This window comes from Bufo gargarizans, chromosome 5, assembly GCF_014858855.1.
Source record: "Bufo gargarizans isolate SCDJY-AF-19 chromosome 5, ASM1485885v1, whole genome shotgun sequence".
Lineage (NCBI taxonomy): Eukaryota > Metazoa > Chordata > Amphibia > Anura > Bufonidae > Bufo > Bufo gargarizans.
The window spans coordinates 177,596,676-177,620,461 of record NC_058084.1 but is presented as its reverse complement, the minus strand read 5'-3'; the positions used below and the strand labels follow the sequence as shown (position 1 = coordinate 177,620,461).

General features: G+C 39.7%; 1 protein-coding gene across 7 annotated transcripts in view; it reads left to right on the top strand.

The window, feature by feature from the left end:
* The window catches only part of GLI3 (GLI family zinc finger 3), a 207,163-nt gene that overhangs the window by 130,454 nt on the left and 52,923 nt on the right, over window positions 1-23,786 (top strand). For all 7 annotated transcript variants that reach the window (XM_044294727.1, XM_044294720.1, XM_044294724.1 and 4 more), the window contains exons 5-7: window positions 278-483; window positions 2,893-3,045; window positions 20,413-20,614. In XM_044294727.1, the coding sequence (XP_044150662.1) occupies window positions 278-483; window positions 2,893-3,045; window positions 20,413-20,614 (561 nt within the window). The remainder of the gene's footprint in view (window positions 1-277; window positions 484-2,892; window positions 3,046-20,412; window positions 20,615-23,786) is intronic.

The window sequence follows — 23,786 nt, the reverse complement described above, 5'->3', positions numbered from 1 at the left end:
AGTGACAATGTGCATTTGATGTGTTGTTAAACGAATATTAGGAATTAGTGAAGCATTGCGTCATCCTGTTCTCAGTAAGACATCATTCCACTACAGTGTAACATAATGTGTGTGCAGATTCATGGCGGTAGTCATGAGATTCATATATTAGTTACATTACTCCGATATCTGAACTAAACATATAGCATTGGATTTACAGCTCAATTTCAGCTATGTATTATTTGACCCAGAGGTCTCCAAATTTTTATGATTTTTTTTTTCTATTCATCTTTTTCAGGCCTTCTGCATTAGCAAGCAGCCCGACATATCCAGATCTTCCATTCATAAGGATATCTCCACACAGGAACCATGCAACAGTATCAGACTCCCCTTTTAGTCCTCCTCATCCTTACATCAATCCCTACATGGACTATATTAGATCTTTACACAGTAGCCCCTCACTTTCCATGATCTCAGCAGCTCGTGGGCTCAGCCCTACTGACGGTGAGTTTACCCAGAAGTGTTGTGTGATGAGAATGTAGAATAATTATACGTCATGGTAGTGTTACCTTGTGTATGTAGTCATTGCTGCAGATTTATCCACTTTATCTTAACGAGAGCGATCCTCAGGATAGGTCTTCAGTATCAGATCGGCTGGGGTCTGACACTTGGCACCTCCGCTGATTAGATGTATGAGGAGACGACATGCGCAGTGTGCACGTGCCGTCTCCCTTCTCTCTTCCTGCTCACCGCTGCTTTGCCATAGACATAGCAGCAGGAAGAGAGAAGGGAGACGGCACGTGCACACTGCACATGCCGTCTCCTCATACAGTTGAGGTGCTGGGTGTTGGAAACCTGCCGATCTGATATTGAAGACCTATCCTGATGATAATTCATCCATATTAAAAGGCTGGACAACCCCTTTAAATGGATTGTCCCAAGATATAAAGTTATTCCCTTTTCACATCGCTGGAACCCCAATCGATCATGAGAACAGAGGTCCCTAGTTCCTCACATGACTGGAGCGCTGGTCAAGATTTTGTGCTGTTGCTCCATTCATTCTCAACAGGATTGCTGGAAATAGCCGAGATGAGCTACTGTAATAAAATAAAATTATCTTACCAGCCTATTTTTTTTCTATTAAGACTGGGTTCACATATATGCTTCGAACTCCGGCAGTCTATTCCGGCGGAGGACTAGATTGCTGGAGTTCGCTGTATCCGGCTGTCAGCGCTATCCGTGTTCCCTCAGCAGTGTCTCCCTCCCCCCTGTGCCGCTGCCACCAATAAGATGAAGGAGGACAAGAGGAGGGGAGGGGCTGTGGCCACTGCACCACCAATGAAGATAACTCTCTCATTAATTCATATACAGGAGGCGGGGAGCTGGCTGCAGAATCACATAGCCGGCTCCCGACCTCTATGACAAGTAGCTGTGAAAATTCACAGAATATCGGTATAAATTATCGGCTATCGGCCTGAAAGTTCACAGATTATCGGTATATCCCAAATTTTTTGTCCAGACGAAAGCGGCATGTATGCCTGATACAGTGAATTCCAACCGTCTGTCCCTCCACCGGAAGAGACTGACGGACTTCAAAGCTCATATGTGAATCTAGCCTTGTACAGTGAAGTCATATCTAAATTACTCCTCAAAAGCCTGAACTGGAGAACCTTGGATTTTAGTTTTTGCTACCTTAATCATAGTCACTGTCAGCATGATCAGATTGTAATCCTAGCTGAATGTTAAGATTTCACATTGGAACTGCATGGCTCTTAGATGACTATCACAAATACGTAAGCTCAGTCTCAATGCCAAGTATGATAGGTATGATCAACATTGTGTAAAATGAGTCACTTTTAAACGTAAATCCGTTCCTGTTCAGCATGTGAAAGGCATCCCCAGCCGTTTCTGTTCTGACTGCACGACAGCAAAGGACATGTCTTATCTATTAGACACCTTAATAAATTATAGAAGATAAGGCAGAATGGTAGAAAATTGCTAACATTTCCTCTTTCACTAAACATCTTGCTTTCTGTCCTCTGTCCTCTTGACGACTACCTGCACGAAATTCTCTTTTTTGTGCCTAAATGTAAAAATAAGATCAGTAGTTCTGAAGCATAACTATATGATGGTGTTGACGGCATCTATGATGTTTGCATTAACATACTAAAGAAGGATCAAGTGAATGACAGCAGAACATAAAAAAGTACATAAAAGCCGTCAGTGTGTCCCCCGGTATATATGATTGTAATACTAAGAGTCTAAAGGGAATGATAAAGAAGACAACGCAAACAAGTAAGGTAGAATTCCTTTAATCTAGCATGGATGGGACCTGATAGTTGCCAGACTTTTAAATGATGTGATATGTATTGAATGATGATTGAAATGTGCCTAAAAATCACTAAAAGGGGTTTTCTGTTAAAAATAACAAATTGGCTAAGGGAGGGAAATTGTATAAAATAATACAGGCGGCTGTATTTTCCTGTTAATGGGGTAATCCCATCTGGAACACTGATGGCATATTGCTATGATATGCCGTCAATGTTTAGATAGATGCGGGTCAAATGTCTGTTACCTTCTTTTATGTCCAGTATGGGACACCCAGAATGAACAGAGAGGAGCCACCCCCCATTTACCTATATGTGATTTCTCAAAATACCTGAGTATTGGCTGGACTATCTCCAGCAGTCCCATAGAGACGAATGGAGAGGTGTCCGCGTTCTCCATTCACCGCTTCCCACTCTCTCTGCTATTTTAGCGATTCATGGAGGGCACGCCGCACATGCGCACCTTAATGTTTGGGTTCACATTCTCTAGACTAAGCTCTAGAGATGTTGGCATCGTGATGGCAAATATAGTTATCATGCTCATGAAACAACTTGTGGTCACGCATGTGCTTATTGTATCTTTTAGTTCCACATGCTGGTGTGAGCCCTGCTGAATATTACCAACATATGGCCCTGCTCGCAGGACAGCGCAGTCCCTACGCTGACATCATCACTTCCCCAGCCACTCCAGGTGCTGGAGCCACGGCCCTTCATATGGAGTATCTTCATGCTATGGAAAGTAAGTAACACATTGGTTTCATGCTTGTGTGATATGGTGAGAAATATGGAACGGTGTTGCACGGTATATAGCAGATTATATCTGTAAAGAATAATTCAAGGCAACTGGACGTACTGTAGATTTCTTGAAAACGTTTCACTCGTTCTTCCAATGAGCTTTCTCAATTCTGAGTGATTGTACAAAAATTCTGGGAATAAATATGTAACTGAATCCACATCTGGTAATTATACCCAGCATTGGGTCAAAGGTGTTGATTCCATTATCCTAATTGGAGTCAGTAGGTGATAAAGACTTCCCAGAAAAAGGTGTCAAGACAGCATTGTATGTGGCAGACAATAGATGTCTAACCCCCCCACCTCTATTCAAGCTTGGCTTCTCCATTTTTTACTCTATTTTTCTTTTTTTTTGTACAATCACTCAGAATTGAGAAAGCTCGTTGGAAGAACGAGTGAAACGTTTTCAAGAAATCTACAGTACACTTCTAGCATATGGCATCTGACGGGGAATACGGTATATAAAACGTGGCAGTATGGACCCATAGTAGGATATTTTTTGTTTAACCCTGATATTTTAATTTTTTTATTTCTCTTGCATGGTATTTAAATAGAGAAATAAAGTCATCACAAACTTTTCACTACACATTTGCCCAGTTATTTTCTGGGATTATATCCAACGTCAAACAACTCCTTGAGTGGAACATCAAAGAAAGACTGGGGGAATTTTTAAATATGCTTTCTTGTGCTCTTCTTATTAGACATTTCCAGCTAAGACATTCATCTTACCTTTGAGTAGCACTGGGAAGCACAGGGAAGTGGTTTGTTTAATCTCAAATTCTTTTGGCCCAAACGATGGCAGTCTGGCACGGATACAGTTATGTACTGCACAAGGAAATGTTTGTCGTCTTTATTCTCCTATATAGCACCACACATATAGAGGCTAAGGCTACCTAAACTAATACACAACTAGCAAACCCTTAAATGGAAAGTGTCATCATGCTTTTACATTAGACAGATTTTTTATTTATTTTTTTGGTGATATTTTCCAAGACTCTATTTAAAAAAATTCTAAAGTTGTGCAGTTTTTGCCTTAAATATGCTAAAACTTCCTGTCTTTTGAGAGAAGCTACATGGGACATAGACACAATGGACAGTAGCTGACCCATGACTTCTACGGGAGAAGCTTTTAGGGTACTTTCACACTAGCGTTATTCTTTTCCGGTATTGAGTTCCGTCCTAGGGGCTCAATACTGGAAAATAACTGATCAGTTTTATCCCCATGCATTCTGAATGGAGAGTAATACGTTCAGGATGCATCAGGATGTCTTCAGTTCAGTCTTTTTGAATGTTCAGGGCGGAGATAATACTGCAGCATGCTACGGTTTTATCTCCGGCGAAAAATCCGGAACACTTGCTGATATGCCGGATCCGTCATTTTTTTCCATAGGAATGTATTAGTGCTGGATCCGGCATTCAAAATACCGCAATTCTGGATCCGTCCTCCGGTCTGAGCAAAAAAAATGCAGGATCCGTTTTTCTGGATGACACTGGAAAGACGTATCCGGCATTTCAATGCATTTGTAAGACAGATCAGGATCCTGATCAGTCTTACAAATGCCATCAGTTGGCATACGTTTTGACGGTGACGGAACTGCCTGCCGGATTCCTCTGCCGCAAGTGTGAAAGTACCTTTAGGCCTAGTTCACACGAACGTATGGCTTTTATAGTTTTTTGCGGTTCGTTTTTCACGGATCCGTTGTTCCGTTTTTGAGTTCCGTTGTGTTTCCGTTTCGTTTGTCCGTTCCGTTTTTCCGTATGGCATATACAGTATACAGTAATTACATAGAAAAAAATGGGCTGGGCATAACATTTTCAATAGATGGTTCCGCAAAAACAGAACGGATACGGAAGACATACGGATGCATTTCCGTATGTGTTCCGTTTTTTTGCGGACCCATTGAGTTGAATGGAGCCACGGAACATGATTTGCGGGCAATAATAGGACATGTTCTATCTTTCAACAGAACGGAAATACGGAAACAGAATGCTTATGGAACACATTCCGTTTTTAATGCGGAACTATTGAAATGAATGGTTCCGTATACGGAACACAAAAAAAGGCCCATACACTCGCAAAAAAAAAACTATCGTGTGAACTAGGCCTAAGTCAAGCTTTGTGACCTGTGCACAGGTCAGGAAAAAGCAGATAAGCAGTGATATCACCTATTGTGAGTGGTGACTTCTGTGTTATCTATATAGAGGTGTTGCTTATCATTATAATTCTGCAAGTTACCTGCATAAAACTGTTATTATACCTAGTGGCCAGTGCGAAAAATGCAGGATCATATACATCAAATATAGATTTCAAATAAATAAATAAATCACCAAATATTCTAAAAAAATATATGGCTAATATAAAATGTGATTTAAACAATAGGTCATTTCCTATTAAGACATACCCTTTAAAGCTTTGAGCCGTGAGAAGGTTTAGAACACAATTCAGGTGACTTGGGGTACTTTAACTAACACTTGCGTTGTTTGATTCCGGCAGGCAGTTCCTGATCAGTCAGAAAAATCCCTGATCAGTCAGAAAAATGCATTGCAATACCGGATCGGTTTTTCCGGTGTCATCAGGCAAAACGGATCCGGTATTTATTTTTTTCTCCGGCATTCCAGTATTTTGAATACACTAATACATTCCTATGGAAAAAAATGCCGGATCCGGCATTCAGGCAAGTCTTCATTTTTTTTCGCCGGAGCTAAAACCGTAGCATGCTGCGGTTTTCTCTTTTGCCTGATCAGTCGACTGAACTGATGCATCCTGATCGGATTACTCTCCATTCAGAATGCATGGGGATATGCCTGATCAGTTCTTTTCCGGTATAGAGCCCCTGTGATGGAACTCTATGCCGGAAAAGAAAAACGCTAGTGTGAAAGTACCCTTAGTATATCAAGAGCCCCATAGAGTATTCAACAGCCGGATGAGAGCTAAAGTATTGTAAACTGAGGAACAGCAAGAAAAAAGTATAATGATACTAGTATTCATAATTGTAATAACAGTCATGAATTTCCCAAGTTTTATTCCATTAGTTATGCTCTTTGTTTGACTAAAAGGTGATGCAGCATAATGTACCAGCAGTCAGTAGAATCTTAGATTTAACAAGACGTCTTGTACATGTAACGCGGAAGTAGTGCAGCATTCCCTATAAAAGGGTTTTGTAGCCTAGGAGCGATCAATAAACCAGTGCTTCCCATTAGCGTTCCTGTGAATATGTCCACTATTTGGCTCAGTACAACAACTGTAATGCTTGCATTTAATGGGTCAACTTTCGAGGAAGCTCATTAAAGAAGGGATTATTGAATAAATGTTAGACTAAACTATTCAACAAAGCAGACAAAGAATGCCAGACTGGAGCAGACAGGAATCAGATGTCCAGCCAAAAAGCTGGTTTCCTCTTTCTTTCTGAACTATTATTATATCTGCGGCTGAGAAAATGCACATTTTAATGTGAGGGCATGTTTTAGGTGACACTGGTACCTGTAATCAGTACTACAGTGAGATGCCTCCATGCTCTTCACACACGATATTTGTAAAAAGCGAGTTTTTGATTCTCCTTAACCCCCAGCCTGTTTTTGTCCTTACTGACCAAGTCATTTTTTTCATTCTCACCTTTAAGAGCTATAACTTTTTTATTTTTCTGTCAATGCAGTCCTATGAGGGCTTGTTTTTTGTGGGACAGGTTGTAGTTTTTATTGGCGCCATTTTGGGGTACACATAACTTACTGATTAACTTTTATTAACTCTTTATGGGAGGGGGATGGGAAAAACATTAATACTGCCATTGAGTTTTTACGTTATACATTTTGTGGCATTTTTTCTTCGGCATAAGTAAATTTTCAATAGAAAAAAATAAAATAAAAAAAAACATTGAAAAACTCATTGAAAAGTTTCTAGCCATTATTTACTTAACTCATTTGGAATTAGGATGACAATAGTTACATCTATATCTATGAGGTTTAAAGGTGTGAATGTCGACCAATCCCACCTCCTAATGTGTATAGAGGAGGTGTTCCAATGTTTCCCTAATGGCAGATGTTGGAGGAAAGAAGAATCAGGCATGTTGGTTGTTGGATTTCTGCATGCCGTTCCTTTGTTCCCATATGAGGTCATCTGCCCCCAGAGGTTTACTTCATTTCCGCTGGGTTCAGACCTGAGCATTCGGGATGTCGCACTCTGTATGCGCGATTGTACCGGCGTTTGCAATCGCGCATACAGAGACAAGCGAACGCCCATTGTCGCGCGTTCCCGGAAGTCTATGTACGGGAACGCGCGACAAGACGCCCCAAAGAAGCTCATGTACTTCTTGGGGCGTCGGGCGTTTTAGAGCGTGATCGTATGCGCTGTAAAACGCTCAGGTGAGAACCATTCCCATAGGGAATCATTGGTTCTTGCCTGTTGAGCGTTTTACAGCACGTAGGAACGCGCTGTAAAACGCTCAGGTCCGAACCCAGCCTTACCCTTTTGAGAACACTTGCATGCTTGGCCGAGCTGATTAAGTGTAGGGGGGTGGAGTTGTTATCGGCCAAACAAGGCAACGGCTGACTAAGGTGTATTGCCATCTTTGCACTTGTATATGCAGTTTACTTTATAATTGTGTATACACTTTTTTATGATGTTTCACTCCTTGAATTTTATAAGCATGGAAAATAGAAGAATAAATGTAGTATGAATGAATTTGTATAGTACACAGAAAGTACTAAAAAGTCATCTAATTACATTTTGTGCTATCTGTTTTAATGATCATACTTAGTGACTTTCCTTTGTAACTTATTAATATGTCTTTTTAATTTGTTATCCTTTTGCAAGTTTTGTATTGTGTAACTGTATTGCACTCAATCTCCACTAATGCTAATTATTTGCCAGAATGGGGCTAATGACTAGAAAGACAAATTAAGTTGAAACTCTGAGAAAAACAAAAGCAGTTGACACAGTCTCGCTTTCTTCACATGACGGGAATGTGTGTCGTCAGGTAATGGATGATGGGTGTTTTTATTTAGACAAAGGCTAGTGGGAAAACCAATTAAAATAATTTCCATGGTCTGTAAATTAATTGTCACTAAGGTGGGTTTTGAATGTCCTATCATTTATCACTTGAGAAAATGAAACCTCTTCCAGCCAGACTTAAAGATCACTATTGACTTCAGCATTACAGCGTAAAACTAGGTTTTCTATCAGCACCGCAGTGTGTATCTTCTAGTTAGTGTTTGTGCACACCTAGGGGGTCAATGACGATCAGAAATAAGCCTATATTATGCGTATTTCTTGTGCAGATTGTGGCGCAAAGATTATTTGCGCCACAATCTGCATCTTTTCAACACTTAGGCCGGGTCTAAAAAAGTTGGCGTGGAAGGGGAAGGGCCAGCTAGCTTACATTTAGGCTTGCGCCTTTACATGACTTTGGCGGATCCATAAGCAGCACAGGGGGTGTCTAAAATGCTGGTCTTAATAAATGACCCTCATAGTTCAAAGGAAAGGCAGACCTAGGAGACCTAGATATTTGGAATCACAAGGGATGCTGTGTGTTCAATACCAGATATATCAAGAATTGTGTGAATGATATTGTATAATATAAAGTCATTGGCAAGCTCCTTTAACAGCTTGGCTACTCTAGAGACACTAGTGATTATCAGAATGCACGTTACCATTGATAATTGGATACCGTATATTGTGGTTGAAAACCTATCCAGGGCCATAGCTATAAGGGATGCAGAGGTAGCAGTCGCACTGAGGCCTTGATTCTTGAGGGAGCCCAAAGCCCTTTCCCTTACATAATGCTACACTAATATTAACCTTCATACATTTGGACGTAACTGTGCATCCAAATCGCAAGTAATTTACTGCATTTGGACGTACAGTCACGTCCAAACTGCTTACCGGGGCTGTGACACTAAAATGATGGCAGCAGGCCGATGGCTGATACATGCCAGGGCTGCCATGTACCTAAGGGCTCATGCACACGATTGTTGTTGTTTTGCGGTCCGTTTTTCACTGATCCGTTGTTCCGTATATGAGGTTTTTTGAAGTCCTCTTCCGTTCCGTTATTGCACAAAACATATCCTCATGGTTTCCATATTTGATCCGTTTTTTTGCGGATCATATTCAGAAACAGTAACGTATTAATCACTAAACACATGAGCAATATGGGCTGGGCATAGCATTTCTACAGTATGGATCCGCAAAATACGGATGACATATGGATGTGTTCCGTGTGTGTTCTGTATTTTTTGCGGACCCATTGACTTGAATGGGGCCTCAGAATGTGATTTGCAGACAATAATAGGACATGCACTACTTTTTTTTGGAACGGCCATGCGGACAAACGAAAACGGAATGCACACAGAGTAACTTCTGTGTTTTCTACAGCCCCATTGAAGTGAATGGTTCTGCATACGGTCCGCAAAAAAAAATGGAACGGAAGCGGAAAGAAAATACGTTTGTGTGCATGAGCCCTAAGACTGATCAGACCCTGAGGGTCTGATTAGCCTTAGTGTAACTGTAGTTCACATGTATGACCCACAGCTCTCTATAGATGTATCACGATTGTAGGTCTTGCACTCTTGTATTTTTAATGGAGTTTATTAATAAACTTTTTTTGTTTTGAGTTTTAACGTCCTAAACAATTATTGTTGGGTTTTTGATTAATCTGGACGTACACCCTTTTTTCACCATGCCATTTTGTTTACTACTTTTTTAGCATAAAATCACTTCTGTGTTAAAAATAAATTATATTTTACATAGTCATATACTAAAGTCCATAACTTTTAGATTTTTTCCCCAATGTAGCTGTGTTAAGGCCTGTTTTTTGCGGGACAGGCTTTAGTTTTTATTGGTATAATTTCGGGGGTACATATGACTTTTTGATCACTTGTTATTTTTTTTTTTGTGGAGGTGAAGTGCCTAAAACAACAATTCCATCATTGTTTTCCACATTATTTTTTACTGCGTTCACCTCGTGGGGTTAGGAACATAATACTTTTATAGATCAGCTCGTACGGACGCTTCAATACCAATTATATGTAGATTTTTTATTTATTTCATGTCTTAATGACATAAATGAACGGATATGAGAAAAGCCAATTTTTAGTTTAATTTATGTTTTTTTTTACTGTATTTTTTTTACTTTTTTTTAACTATTTTATTTATCAAGACCCATTTGGATCTTTAACATACAGTGGGACTGATTGCTATACAGTGCATTGCAATAGTCAACTATTGCAATGCACTGTATAGTCTGTATTTACACTACATGGCCATTACTGTGCTGTGGCTCACATCAAGCCACTTCAGTACGCCGACTCTCAAACTAGAGAAGTGCTGATTAGGCAGGTCTTGATCTTGGTGCTGTATGCTCCTGAGGAAGTGCGCTATTCAGGCGCACAGAAACGCATTGAGCCCTTCACGGTTTACACTCTTGCTAGTCTTTGCTGCTAGTTGGCTGTGTATGAGCCATATCAGCTGTTTCACCGACTTGCGTGAGTGAAGCACCATTCAGTTGTCCCCAGTTGATGGCAAAGTGCACGGCCATCTCCTGGGTGACGATCGTTTTCCAGTGGCGAGATTGGCACGCTGTTTGTGCCTAGCACTGGGTATCTTTTTTGAGTCCAGAGGTCTGAGTCTATCAGCCATTTAAGGGCATAATATATACTGTATGTTTCATACGGCCCAATGCTACCTCGATATCACCTGGGTGACTGCCTGTGATATTGAGGACCAATCACATAATAGTGTCCGTCTGTTGGGTCTGTATGATAACAGAGACAATAAAGACATCATATACTATAGTTGCCCGTTGTGAACCACGATACACAGGGATTTAGCGTAGCAACACATATATTACATGCCACAGACTGCCCAAGGTGATTCATTTTAGACCTGACCCGTACCTCTGGAGCTTGGGTCTGACACTTTGAATGTATTCATGTGACTGGTATATACACAACGAGCTCTTGTGCTCGGTTTAAGCTATACATATGCAGCAGAATTACATAGTTCACATGTATGACCCACAGCTCACTATGCATGTATCACGATTGTAGGTCTTACACCCTTGTATTTTTAATGGAGTTTATTAATAAACTTTTTTTTTGTTTTGAGTTTTAACGTCCTAAACAATTATTGTTTAAAAAGTAGTAAAACATTTAAAAAAAACTATATAAGTATCGCCATAATAAAAAACAACTTGATGTTAGTATATGGTGATGCAAAATATCATTTATTTTAAACACAAAATTGATTTTATGGTAAAAAAGTAGTAAAACATAAAAAAACTATATAAATTTGGTATCGCCATAACCGTATCAACCCACAGAATAAAATTATCATATCATTTTTACCACAAGAGGAACCCTATAAAAAATTAAAATAAAAACACTGACACAATTGCCATTTTTACTCAATTCACTAAATTCCACAAAAAATGCTATACAAAGTGATCAAAAAGACGTATGTACCCCAAAATGATATTATTAAAAACTACAGCCCATCCTGCAAAAAACAAGCACCCACACAGCTACATTGGTGAAAAAGTAAAAATGGTATGGCCCCTAAAACTATTTCAGCAAATTACATATTAGAAAATCCTGCTCCTTCCCTTCTGAATGCTGCCTTTTCCCCAACAGCAGTTTACGACCACGTACAAGGTGTTGCCGTATTCAGGAATAAGTGCATAACAAATTGTGGGTGCATTTTCTCCTGTTAGCCCTTGTGAAAATAAAAAATGTAGGGCTAAAGCAACATTATATTGGAAATCAAAGTACATTTTTTATTTTCACAGCCATGCGTTTCTAAATTCGATGAAACGCTTGTTGGGTCACTTCACCACTATATTTATTCCTTGAGGGGTGTAGTTTTCAAAAATGGGGTCAATTTTGAGGGTTTTCTTTCTAGGGGTACCTCATGGTCTCTTTAAATGTGACATGGCACCTGAAAACCATTCCAGCAAAGTCTGCCTTCTGATAACAATATGACGCTCCATTCATTCTGAGCACTGCTGTGTGCCCATACAGCAGGTTACAACCACATATGGGGTGTTTCTGTAAACTGCAGAATCAGGGCATTACATATTGAGGTTTGTTCGGCTGGTAAGGCTACTTTTACACTGGCGTTTTAGCTTTCCGTTTGTGAGATCCATTCAGGGCTCTCAGAAGTGGTCCAAAACGGATCAGTTTTGCCCTAGTGCATTCTGAATGGAAAAGGATCCGCTCAGAATGCATTAGTTTGCCTCCATTCCATCTCCATTCCACTTGCAGCGCTTTGGTGTCCATCTGACGAAACTTATCTAAACGGATCTGTTCTGACACACAATATAAGTCAATGGGGACGGATCCGTTTTCTATGACACAATCTTGCACGATAGAAAACGGATCCGTCCTTCATTGACTTTTAATGGTGTTCAAGACGAGTCCGTCTTGGCTATGTTACAGATAATACAAACGGATCCACACCAAACACGAGTGTGAAAGTAGCCTAACCCTTACTGTGTAACTGTGTAACAGGAAAAAATTATTAAAATGGAAAATCTGCACACAATTTTTTTTATTATTAATTCTTGCGGAACACCTTAAGGGTTAACAAAGTTTGTAAAATCAGTTTTGAGTAACTTGAGGGGTGTAGTTTCTAAAATGGGGTCATTTATGGGTCATTTTCTACTAATTAAGTCCCACAAAACGACTCAATAACTGAACTGGTCCTTAAAAATGTGGGTTTTGGCAATTTTCTTAATTTTTTTTAATTTGCTTCTAAACTTCTAAGTCTTCTAATTTCCTGAAAAAATAAAATGACATTTACAAAATGATGCAAACATAAAGTAGACATATGGATAATGTAAAGTAATAACTATTTTATGAAGTATCACTATCTGTCTTAAAAGCTGAGAAATGCAAATTTTGAAAATACCCAATTTTTCCAAATTCTCAGCAAATTTTTATTTATTTTTTTATGCATAAAGTTAAAACTTATCAACTCAAATTCACCACTAAGGCTACTTTCACACCTGCGTTAGGCGCGGATCCGTCTTGTATCTGCACAGACGGATCCGCACCGATAATGCAAACGCCTGTATCTGTTCCAAACGGATCCATTTGCATTGCCACGAACGAAAAATAAATAAAAAATATTTATTATTTTTTTTGTTCATGATAATGCAAACGGATACGTTTTGACTTACACTGAAAGTCAATGGGAGGCGGATCCGTTTTCAATTGCACCATATTGTGTCATTGAAAACTGATCCTTCCCCATTGTAAGTCAGGATGGATCCGTTTGGCTCCGCATCGTTTGCAAGAAGCGTTTTGGTGTCCGCCTCCAAAGCGGAACGGAGGCAAACTGTTGCATTCTGAGCAGATACTTATCCATTCAGAATGCATTGGGGCTAAACTGATCCGTTTTGGGCCGCCTGTGAGAGCCCTAAACGGATCTAACAAGCGGACACAGAAACGCCAGTGTGAAAGTAGCCTTACATGAAGTATGATGTGTCACGAGAAAACAATCTCAGAGTGGCTTGGATAAGTTAAATCGTTCCAAAGTTATTACCACATAAATTGAGACATGTCCGATTTGAAAAATGGGGCTTCGGCATTTGGTCCAAACTGGCTGTTTGCCCCAATTTTTGAATTGGGGCAAAAAAGCTGCAAGTGATACCTCTGTTCTTGTCTGTCCATACGATGTATTGAAATTGTGTGGTACAATGATATTTTATGGTCCAATATATTTCTGCATGTGTCAAATTATGAGTCATGTGCATGAGGCCTTGCTCAGGAAATTGTAGTCTACAAGGTCAAGATTACTCATAAACATTAACCTACAGTGTATATGCCTGTTTATTGAAAGTTGTCGTAGTCTCACGCACCCTCAGGAGCTAAAGGACAACTGCGAGAATTAAAATAGATTCCATATTAGATCATGCTACCTTTAAGAAAAGGCTTTTCAGACATAAAGTGGATCTTACGTTTAAGTCTATATTATATGTATTCATTAATAAAGTTTTTTTCTGCATTACCCTGTCTTTTTGAATCTGTGAGACAAGCAAACAAACAGTACAAAGCCAGATTTTTTATGAATAGGTGGAAAAATGTTAAGTGGTTATCTCATGATTGGTGTAAACAGTGAATCAGACATCATATAGTACATTACAGTCTCCTTCTATCAAAGCTAGAACCAGCCCTGTACCTCACATGCATCCAGGGATCTCCCCATTCAGTGCTCCAGTTGCTGTGCTAGATTTATTTCAAGCTGACAGCTCAGGGGGCTTGTCCTTTCTCAGGAGGCATGTCCTTTACGCTGCAGCTCTCTCCCTATCAGAGCTAAGGGACTGTCGGCCAGATTTATCATTAGCTTAAGTCATAATAATGCAGTGAAAAAGTCGCAAATTTTTGCACTATCGCTAAAACTGTGCAAAAATGTGTGACTTTTATTGGCTCGACTTTTATGTAAATGAATCTCTAGACAGAGTTACTATTGCAACAATTTTAAAAAGTCGCAAAAAATGCACAATTTCACTCCGGTGAGGACCAGCTGTACTGTAAGTGTAACGATGAATCTGCCCCTGTGTCTTTTCTACTGCAGCTCTCTGCCTGTTACTGTCACAGCTTCTAACAGTAGATACTGCTGGTGGCATTTGAAGGATGAAATTAAGCATGTGCGTCCACCTGGACAGAGAATTAAGGAAAAGGACAGATCAGCAGGTGGCAATATATAGATAGTCTTTATGAATATTCCAGTGGCTATACAATTTTTTTTATTACATGCAGTTACAAAACTATTTAGATCTTGGTGCTGGTTTGAAACACGTGGAATATTTTTTGTGGGACAACCCCTTCAAGAAAGTGTATAGACAAATCATTCGATCCATTATTAAAATCTGCACAAAAGATTTTAGAACAATTTGATTATGAGGGTAACATATGAAGTCAATTTTGCTTGAGTCTGCGTTAACATTGTTTGTGCTGAATTTATCAAATGCTGCATGTTTGTTAAAGTGGTTATCCCATCCCGCCATTACTAATGCGAGATGGGACTAAGGGCCGGCCACTCAGAAACAGCATAGCTTGCTCTGCTTTGCTGTTTTTGTAGCTCCCATGAACTGCAGTAAGAGCTATTGAAACAGCGGTGCACCGGCCCACTTCACATCGGCCTTGTTTAGAAATGCTACTCCGTTTTTGTTTTTTTTATGCCACGCCGTACTGGAGTGGGTTTTTAGAAGAATGCTGCAATGATAAACCTGGAGAGCCATGCCCATTTCCCCTACCTAGTTTTCAAATCTGGAGTGAGTGGTGTAAAATTGCAAAAAGCCGCTAAATTTTTGCACAAGTAAACCCAAAAAGTTGCAAATACCTATATTCCCCCACTGTGTATGTCTAAGAGAATGAATATATCTGCATCATTTGATAATAAGTAAACCAATTTGAGGCCTCTAACTGACAAGTAAAAAGTTATATAATTTTACATGTTACTTATCTTGAGTGGATGCTTAATGGGACTATAGTGTAATCAAGAGATCTTCTGCAGCATGGAGGCAGTAGCCAAAAATAACAGTTTCCTACCTGAGATGTTCTTAACTTCTTTATATGCCTTTTATGTCATAGAGATGGCTTTTAAGCCTCATTCACACATAATTGTTTTGGTCAGTGATTTCCATCAGTGATTGTGAGCCAAAACCAGGATTGGAGCCTCCACAAACATAAGGGAAAGATCTGCACCTCTTCTGTGTTTAGCGCCGCCCCTGGTTTTGGCTCAAAATCACTGACAAAACACTGACGTTTGAACAAGGTTTTAGACAAACATTTTTCTACAGACTACTGTGACTCCTTCAGCTTTAAGTTTAAGGTTTTCATTGACGATTTTGACACTCTTTTATAGTGTTTTATGTCAACATACATCCACTTGGCTGTTACCAGGTCTCAGATGAATTAAAATGGAAAGTGACTGTATTTATGGCCACCCATACAGTAAAACAGTGACTGGGACACTCTCAGGTTTTGGGGAAGTTCAGTATATATTAACAGGAAACTCTTAGGCTGCATTCACACATTTTCTGGTGTTTAAAAAAATAAAAATAAAAATAAAAATGCAACACAGGTCTAAGAGTGGAGTAAAGTGTGAAAAGTGCCACACTTAGAGCATGCTTGATTTAGGAAAAATTGCCACAGGGGTCAAAATGCCAAAAATACATTTTATGTAGAGAACATCATATACTCCTGTTGACTTCCAGTAAGCATGCATTCAAATAATTGTACAGGAAATTAAAACTGGTGTGTGATAGAGTAAGGCCTAGTTCACACAAACGTTTTTTTTGCGGGTGTACGGGCCGGTTTTTTGTGTTCCGTATACGGTCCGTATACGGAACCATTCATTTCAATGGTTCCGCAAAAAAAAACGGAATGTGTTCACACATTCCGTTTCCGTATTTCCGTTTTTCCGTTCTGTTGAAAGATAGAGCTTGTCCTATATTTGGCCGTAAATCACGGGTCGTGGCTCCATTCAAGTCAATGGGTCCGCAAAAAAAACGGAACACATACGGAAATGCATTCGTATGTCTTCTGTTTCCGTTCCGTTTTTTCTGAATCATCTATTGAAAATGTTATGCCCAGCCCAATTTTTTCTATCTAATTACTGTATACTGTATATGCCATACGGAAAAACGGAAAGGAAACGGAAACACAACGGAATTTAAAAACGGAACAACGGATCCGTGAAAAACGGACCGCAAAAAACAATAAAAGCAATACGGTCGTGTGAACTAGGCCTAAGGGTGGGTTCACACTAGCGTTAGGGATTTCGTTATGGCTTTCCGTTATAACATGGTTATAACGGAAAATAATGGAATGCCCAGACAGAATGCAAAACGGAAGCCTTTAAAAGGCATTCTGTTTGCTTTGCGTCCTAATAGAAGTCTATGGGAAAGCATAAAGGATCTGTCTGGGTCCCGTTATGCAAGACGGAAAACAAAGTCCTGTCGACGGGACTTTGTTTTCCGTCTTGCATAACGGGAACCAGACGGGTCCATTTTGATTCCCATAGACTTCTATTAGGACGGAAAACAAACAGAATGCCTTTTAAAGGCTTCCATTTTGCATTCCGTCATAATACTAGTCTATGGGCAGAAGAACGGATCCGTCTTCAGTCTTATGGATTCAGTTATTTTCCGTTATAACCATGTTATAATGGAAAGCCATAACGGAATTCCTAACGCTAGTGTGAACCCACCCTAAGATGTGCATTCATTTTAAAAAGTTTGCCGCAACTTGGGCTGTTCAAAAGCCAGTAGTTGAAATATATACTGGTAAAAGAAGGCGTACATTGTTACTCAATAACTAATAAATCTGCCAGACTGTACCCTCAAAGTTTCTCACTATTTTTAAAAAGTAGAAAAGTCACAGAACCTTTATGCAAGTATGACATGCCCCAAAATTGGCACAAATCACTTGATAAATTCCCCCCTCTGTGTCCAGGATAGTTTCCAGTTCAGTTTTACTTAAAGATTTGTACCAATTTCAGGTTTTAATGACAAATATGATATTCGGAACTTATCTCTTCCCTCTCTAGGCATTACTATTAAAGAGTCAGGCCTTGTGCTTAGATTTAGAGGGAAGAGTTAAAAATAATATTTTTCTTCTCTTTCTCCCTCTTTGACATATATAATCGGCCATTGCTGTCTTTAGGTCGAGATTGTGAGGCAACAATACGAGTAATATAGAACCATACAAATTACAAGAAATAGCAAAAAGCAAAAAATGTTAATAAAATAAAAACTTTTCATTTTTGACTTGGAAGGCAAGCGGTTGCTCTTTGGTGACTGTGCAGTTTTGTAAAGTGAAAGGTTGATCATGCAGGGGTACAACTGAGGAAACATAGCAGAAGAAGGACATGCTCTGGTTTCTTTAACATGCTGCAGTCGGCCTAACTGGAAAAACATTTAGAGCAGATAATTATCTCTGGGCATAAAATAAATCCTCCCGTGTTTGTGTTTATAATGAGAGCCAAAGGCTTTATTTAAACAGCAGATAAATTGTATTCACGGTGGATAACTTATGTTAATCTCCTCTGTAGCAGGAAGACTTTAATGGGGTTACATGCCACGAGTAGATGAGAACTGGTGCTGCCCCGTCATCCTCTCTTTAGTAAGACATTTGGCTTTGACAGTCGATTTGCAAATACGTAATTAATTTTTTACATCAAATGTAGTGGTACTAAAGGTGCGATTCCCAAAAGAAGAAACGACACAGGGGTACATTTACAGCTCTTTTTACAGCTCTTTTTTGTATGTATTTGTTATGTGTAATGTGGTACATTTTTTGCGGTACATTTTGTAGCATTTGCCTCTTGACGCCACTTTTCACAGTGTTCTATGTGCAGGACATTTGACTGTGTTTACACATTTATTATATTTGACTATTTCAAATGTTGCAAAAACAATATAAATTGCAACCCACACCACGCTCTCCCCTGGTGTACTCTTATACATATAGGTGTAAACCGTATTGCAATCACACCGAATATATTATTAACATTGGTCATTTCATAAATTTGGCGCAGACACACAAAGCAAAGAGACACTTGAAAATGCCTAAAAAAAGCTGCCAATAATAAATGTCCCCCATGGATCGCACATCCACATGCTATGCATTGATCTACTGCTTCTCAGCGTCATTTATATAGCTTCTCAACACAATTCAAAAACTGTACACTAGGCCAATGGTATTAAAGCTGCGTAATAGAGTAATGGTGTAAGCTCTTAAAGGCGAATAAAGATTTTTTATGTAATGCCTGCAGCCTGCCTCCATAAATAGAAGATTCATACTTACCATCTTCATTCTGCTTCAGTCCTTCACATTGGCTTCTGCATGTCTATGTTTTGGCCACAGGACTGTTTACATCCGATGCTGCATGAGCATGGTCACATGCTCTGCTGCAGACATGGGCGGACTGGCCATACACCCTATAGGGAATGTTGCCAGTGGGCCGATGCCCACGGGGCCACTAGAGCCCCCCTCACGGCTGTCAGCTGGGTACCTAATGATCTGATGCTCTCAGCATTAATTAATGCTGGGGGCATCAGGTACTTACTCACCTGGCCAGTGGGTGCAGGTGCCCTCCTGAATTCAACTGTATCACCATTCTCAGGACAGTGAGACAGTTGAATATTGCAATGGGGCATCAGTATCTTGTGCTGCACTACGGTATTTGGTTCTTCTGGGGCAGTATTTTGTCACTATCTATTTGTGTTGGCACTGCCTAGATGTGTTGCCCTGCCTTTTGTCAGTTGGGACTCTTCTACAACATGGGGGCATTTTTAGGTTTATTTTAAGCTCCTAGTCCACCTCTGGCTGTAGAAAATAATTGCTTCAGTGGTGACATGGCCACAAGCAGGACCAGTTGTTGGCTGCGGTAGGGCATGTAACCATGCCCATGAAGGACCGGAACATGGTCATGCGGGAGCCAGTGCAGAGGACCGGAGAGACAAGGAAGCAAGTAAGTATGATTCTTTTATTTATGGATACAGGCATTGGACATTACATAAAAAAAGTTATTCCCTGAAAACCCCTTTATGAGCTAGCAGTATATCATTATTCACACATATTATTTATAGCAGAACACTATACCTCAATAGAGTTATTTATTTTGTATTTATTATATGTGATTATCGTCCTAAAAATACAATGGTAAGTGTACCTCAATGGGTTCTTCACTTTATTTTCAGGTCTACAGGTTTACTAAATAAAAAGGTGCAAGCTTTTTGGTACCTCAAACCCAAGCAGCATCTCATCGCTTGCGGTGAATTAATGAATGGAATGTCGTAGCAGCCGTCAGATTCATAAATCACCAGAAATGAGAGGGCTAATACATAGAAGTCTTATCCTTTTGTTTAGCAATTTATCATGCGCTTGCACATTAATAAACAACAGTCCCTCGAGGGAAGCTTTGGGAAGATACATTTTTCTTCCTAATTTTCCTCAATTGTAGCCAGTAGATCACAGGTGGAAAGTAAAGGCACTTGTCAAGACTACTCGCTGTTTTGACCCACTCTATAGCAAATAGGGTCTTCACTGTAATAGCAATATCATGTATTTACACATCACCTTTTACATCTATGCTTTAGGAGAAAATAGATCTGCACGTCCCAATTTTTCTGCTGCTTGTAACACATTTGTTCATTGCTTGAAGCAAACAGTTTGCAAAATGTGGGCCAATGCCTTGACTATCTGTTATGGCAGAACTGCCGAATGCATCTGGACAAACTGACACATTGAAATTAATGTGGAGCTATACTGAGTTACCGTATACTTAAGTTGTAATTTTTGCTTTTCTTTTCAGGTTCAAGATTTCCCAGCCCTAGGCTCACAGCCCGGCCGAGCAGGAAACGAACGTTGTCTATATCCCCACTCTCTGATCACAGCTTTGACCTTCAGACCATGATCAGAACATCTCCAAACTCTCTAGTTACTATTCTCAACAACTCACGTAGCAGCTCCTCAGCCAGTGGCTCTTATGGACATTTATCAGCAAGTGCAATAAGGTAAAGCATTTTTTCCAAAGCTCCTTGCTTCTGTTCTTGAGAATGAAGAGTAAATAAACTGTGTCACTTACTGTAGCGTTAACCTTATAGTTTTAAAAAATAAATTTAGGTGGAGATCTTCTTTTAACCGTAGAGCACAGGAAAACTATTTAAAATTAGTTATTTTTAGAAAATATTTCTTGATAGCAGCTGGAATACTGGCTATAGTTTGTTGGTGTTAAAGGAAGTTGATGGGAATAATATGAGTAAGTGCCAGTAGATGGGATCTGTTTCTGTAACTCCTGGGTTACCAGCAACAGCATATATTGCTGTGCTGGCTGTTTGTCCCAGCTCCATTTCACTTTTATGGAGTCAGCAGTACAGGCGACTTGGATGTCTCCACAGCTTTGGCCACCCCTGGTTACTCAGGTTTTTCCCATCTTGGCCATGAAAGGCTGAGATGGAAATGGTTGTTAAAGGTGTCGATAAACATTAGATGAATAATGCCCAAAACTTCCAGACGTGGCTGAGCATTTGATATTTTTGTTGGTTGGGGAAGCCCCTCTTTCCTGACACCAGATGTTGGGGAAAAGGGGTCGGGAATGTTGGTTCTCATCATGTCCAATCCTTTTGATCTCACGGAAGATATTGGAGCTACTGCCAGCAGCTTATTTCCCTCCCTACTGAGAACACATGCACTTAATTGTTTCAAAGTATCAGACAATATGAAATATTAGACAGTGAGTACCTAACTAAGCACAAAATGCCGTCTTAAAATATTCTCATTTCATCTACTGGAAGAAACAAGCTCTCTATTACAAACTGACCCATAAAACCTGTGTGAAAAAGTGTTTGCATCTTATTACCTGGTTGTGCCATCTGTGGAGGAATTTTGTCCCACTTCTCTTTACAGAATTCCTTTCAACCCAGTGGGTTGAACAAAATGATTGCATGAAAATGTGAGGAACTAAAGCATTTTTAAACTCAATCCCTTCATTTCAGGGGCTCAAAAGTAATTGGACAAATTAAATAATTGTAAATAAAATGTTAATCTTTAATACGTGGTTGAAAACCCTTTGTTGGCAATGACTGCCTGAAGTCTTGAAATCATGGACATCACCAGATGCTGTATTTCTTCCGTTTTAATGCTCTGCCTGGCCTTTACTGCAGTGGTTTTCAGTTGTTGTTTGTTTGTGGGCCTTTCTGAAACAGCCTTTGAGTCAATTGTCCATTTACTTTTGGTCCCTTTAAAAACAGGGTGCCACATGTAAAGGAGCTGAAACTCCTAAACCCTTCATCCAATTTGAATGTAGATACCCTCAAATGAAAGCTAAAAGTCTGGACTTTATGTCCATGTTCATTATATAACTATATGTTTTAGTAAACAGGTAATAAAAACCAAATGTGTGTCAGTGTCCAAATATATATGGATCTAACTGTATCAGAAACAGACATTTTAACATACCATTCTCCTCTCCTCCAGGTGCCATGTGGGTGGTCCCTGATGCTGAATTGTCCTCAGCTTTCTGCTTTAAGCCGATCCACAACCCCCTTCCTCTGCACTGAAAGATGGTTGTAGTGGTCTCTTAGTTTGACACTACAGCCGTCATTCCGAACAGAGGGTTTGTGATGAAGCTCCATGCCTATGTTAAAAATCCAGTTTTCGTCTTATACAGGAACTTGGTACTATACCCCAAGTTTGGTTTAAGTGATTTTCCAGTCACCCATCAATTGCTGACAGCAGTTTTGAGAGATCAAAACTACTGACGGACTCCATATGAGGGTATAAATATGCAAAATATAAGAAATTAGAAAGCGAGTTAATACTTTTTCATGGCACTGTAACAATACTTTAACTTAGGATTCCAAAAAAAATTTTTTTCTCGTCTTGTAAGAATACTTTAAAGCCCATCTTTCGCCATAATATGCAGACCTATTTAAAGGACATGTGATTTGGCAAACTCCCCCACTTGGCTGGACCTGTGAAGATAAAATTACTTGCCTGCGTTCCAGGGCTGGCTCCATGCTCCTTTTCCTCCAGGCCTGCGTTGATCCTCTGGGCTCCCTCGATGACAACATCTGGTTTGACATCGCCACAGCCAGTCACTGACTGCGGCATGGAGGCAGCCCAGCATCGCCGGCCTGGAGGACGAGCTGAGAACCAGCCCGGGAAGCAGGTAAGTCATCTTTCCTTTACTGGTCTCGCCGAGGTGAGGGGGGGGTGGGGGGGTGCCAAAACACACTCATTCTTGCACAACCCCTTTAAGGTCAGAATATTATAGGGAACCGTTCATTGTTCTATAAGCCCAAATGGCACAAAGCAGACACCTACACAGTATCACCAGACAGAATACAGTAAACTCTGCAGTGTTCATATAAAACTTTTACATATTTCCAAGAGAAACAAATATTTGGATTCAAGTATTTCTGCATTTTTTTTTACTATGTAAGTAAGTTGCATGAGCAAAAATAATTCTCTAGTTAAAGAAATACAGTCAATTATGGTAAATTCAATCACAGCTGTTTCGGGGTAGATTCCACAGCTGTGACCGGTATCAGAATTGCCACAAAGTTTGGTTTTCATTAAGAGGTCTGTAATGTTTAGTTTTATTATTATTCTAAGTTAGTTAAGCTAGCAATTCGAGACTCCACATCTTAATAAAATTACAATGCAGTTCACTAACCCAAATGAAAAAAAAAATAATATATTTCTCCAGAACTACATATCGGAGACTCAAATGGTTTAGGCACAAAGGAGTTTTGTCTTTGTCCTGTTCCCGGCTTGCAGTACTATTCTTTCTGTGGCATATTTGTCATGTACATGCAGCTAATCCTCAACGCGCTGACCTAATAAGGAGTAGACTCATTTTGCATCACACCAGAAATAAAACACTATACAAGGCAAATAGCAGATTGACATCACTGGAGCCTTCCAGACAGCCCAATCTGCCAAATATAGGAAGAAACTACTGTCTAATGTACACCAAGTGAAATGTATTACCTAACACTGGAACTGATGCGGGTGAAGTAATATTATAGAACTGTTAGAACACGTAAAGGGTCTCATGTAGCAGGCTATGCAGTTTCTGTTTTAACACCAATCACCACCGTTTTGCTAAATGTCTAAAAAGGCTCTAAAGGGAGCAGTAAAATACTCCAAATTTAATAAAAATGTGCACCATTTTATGTCGTA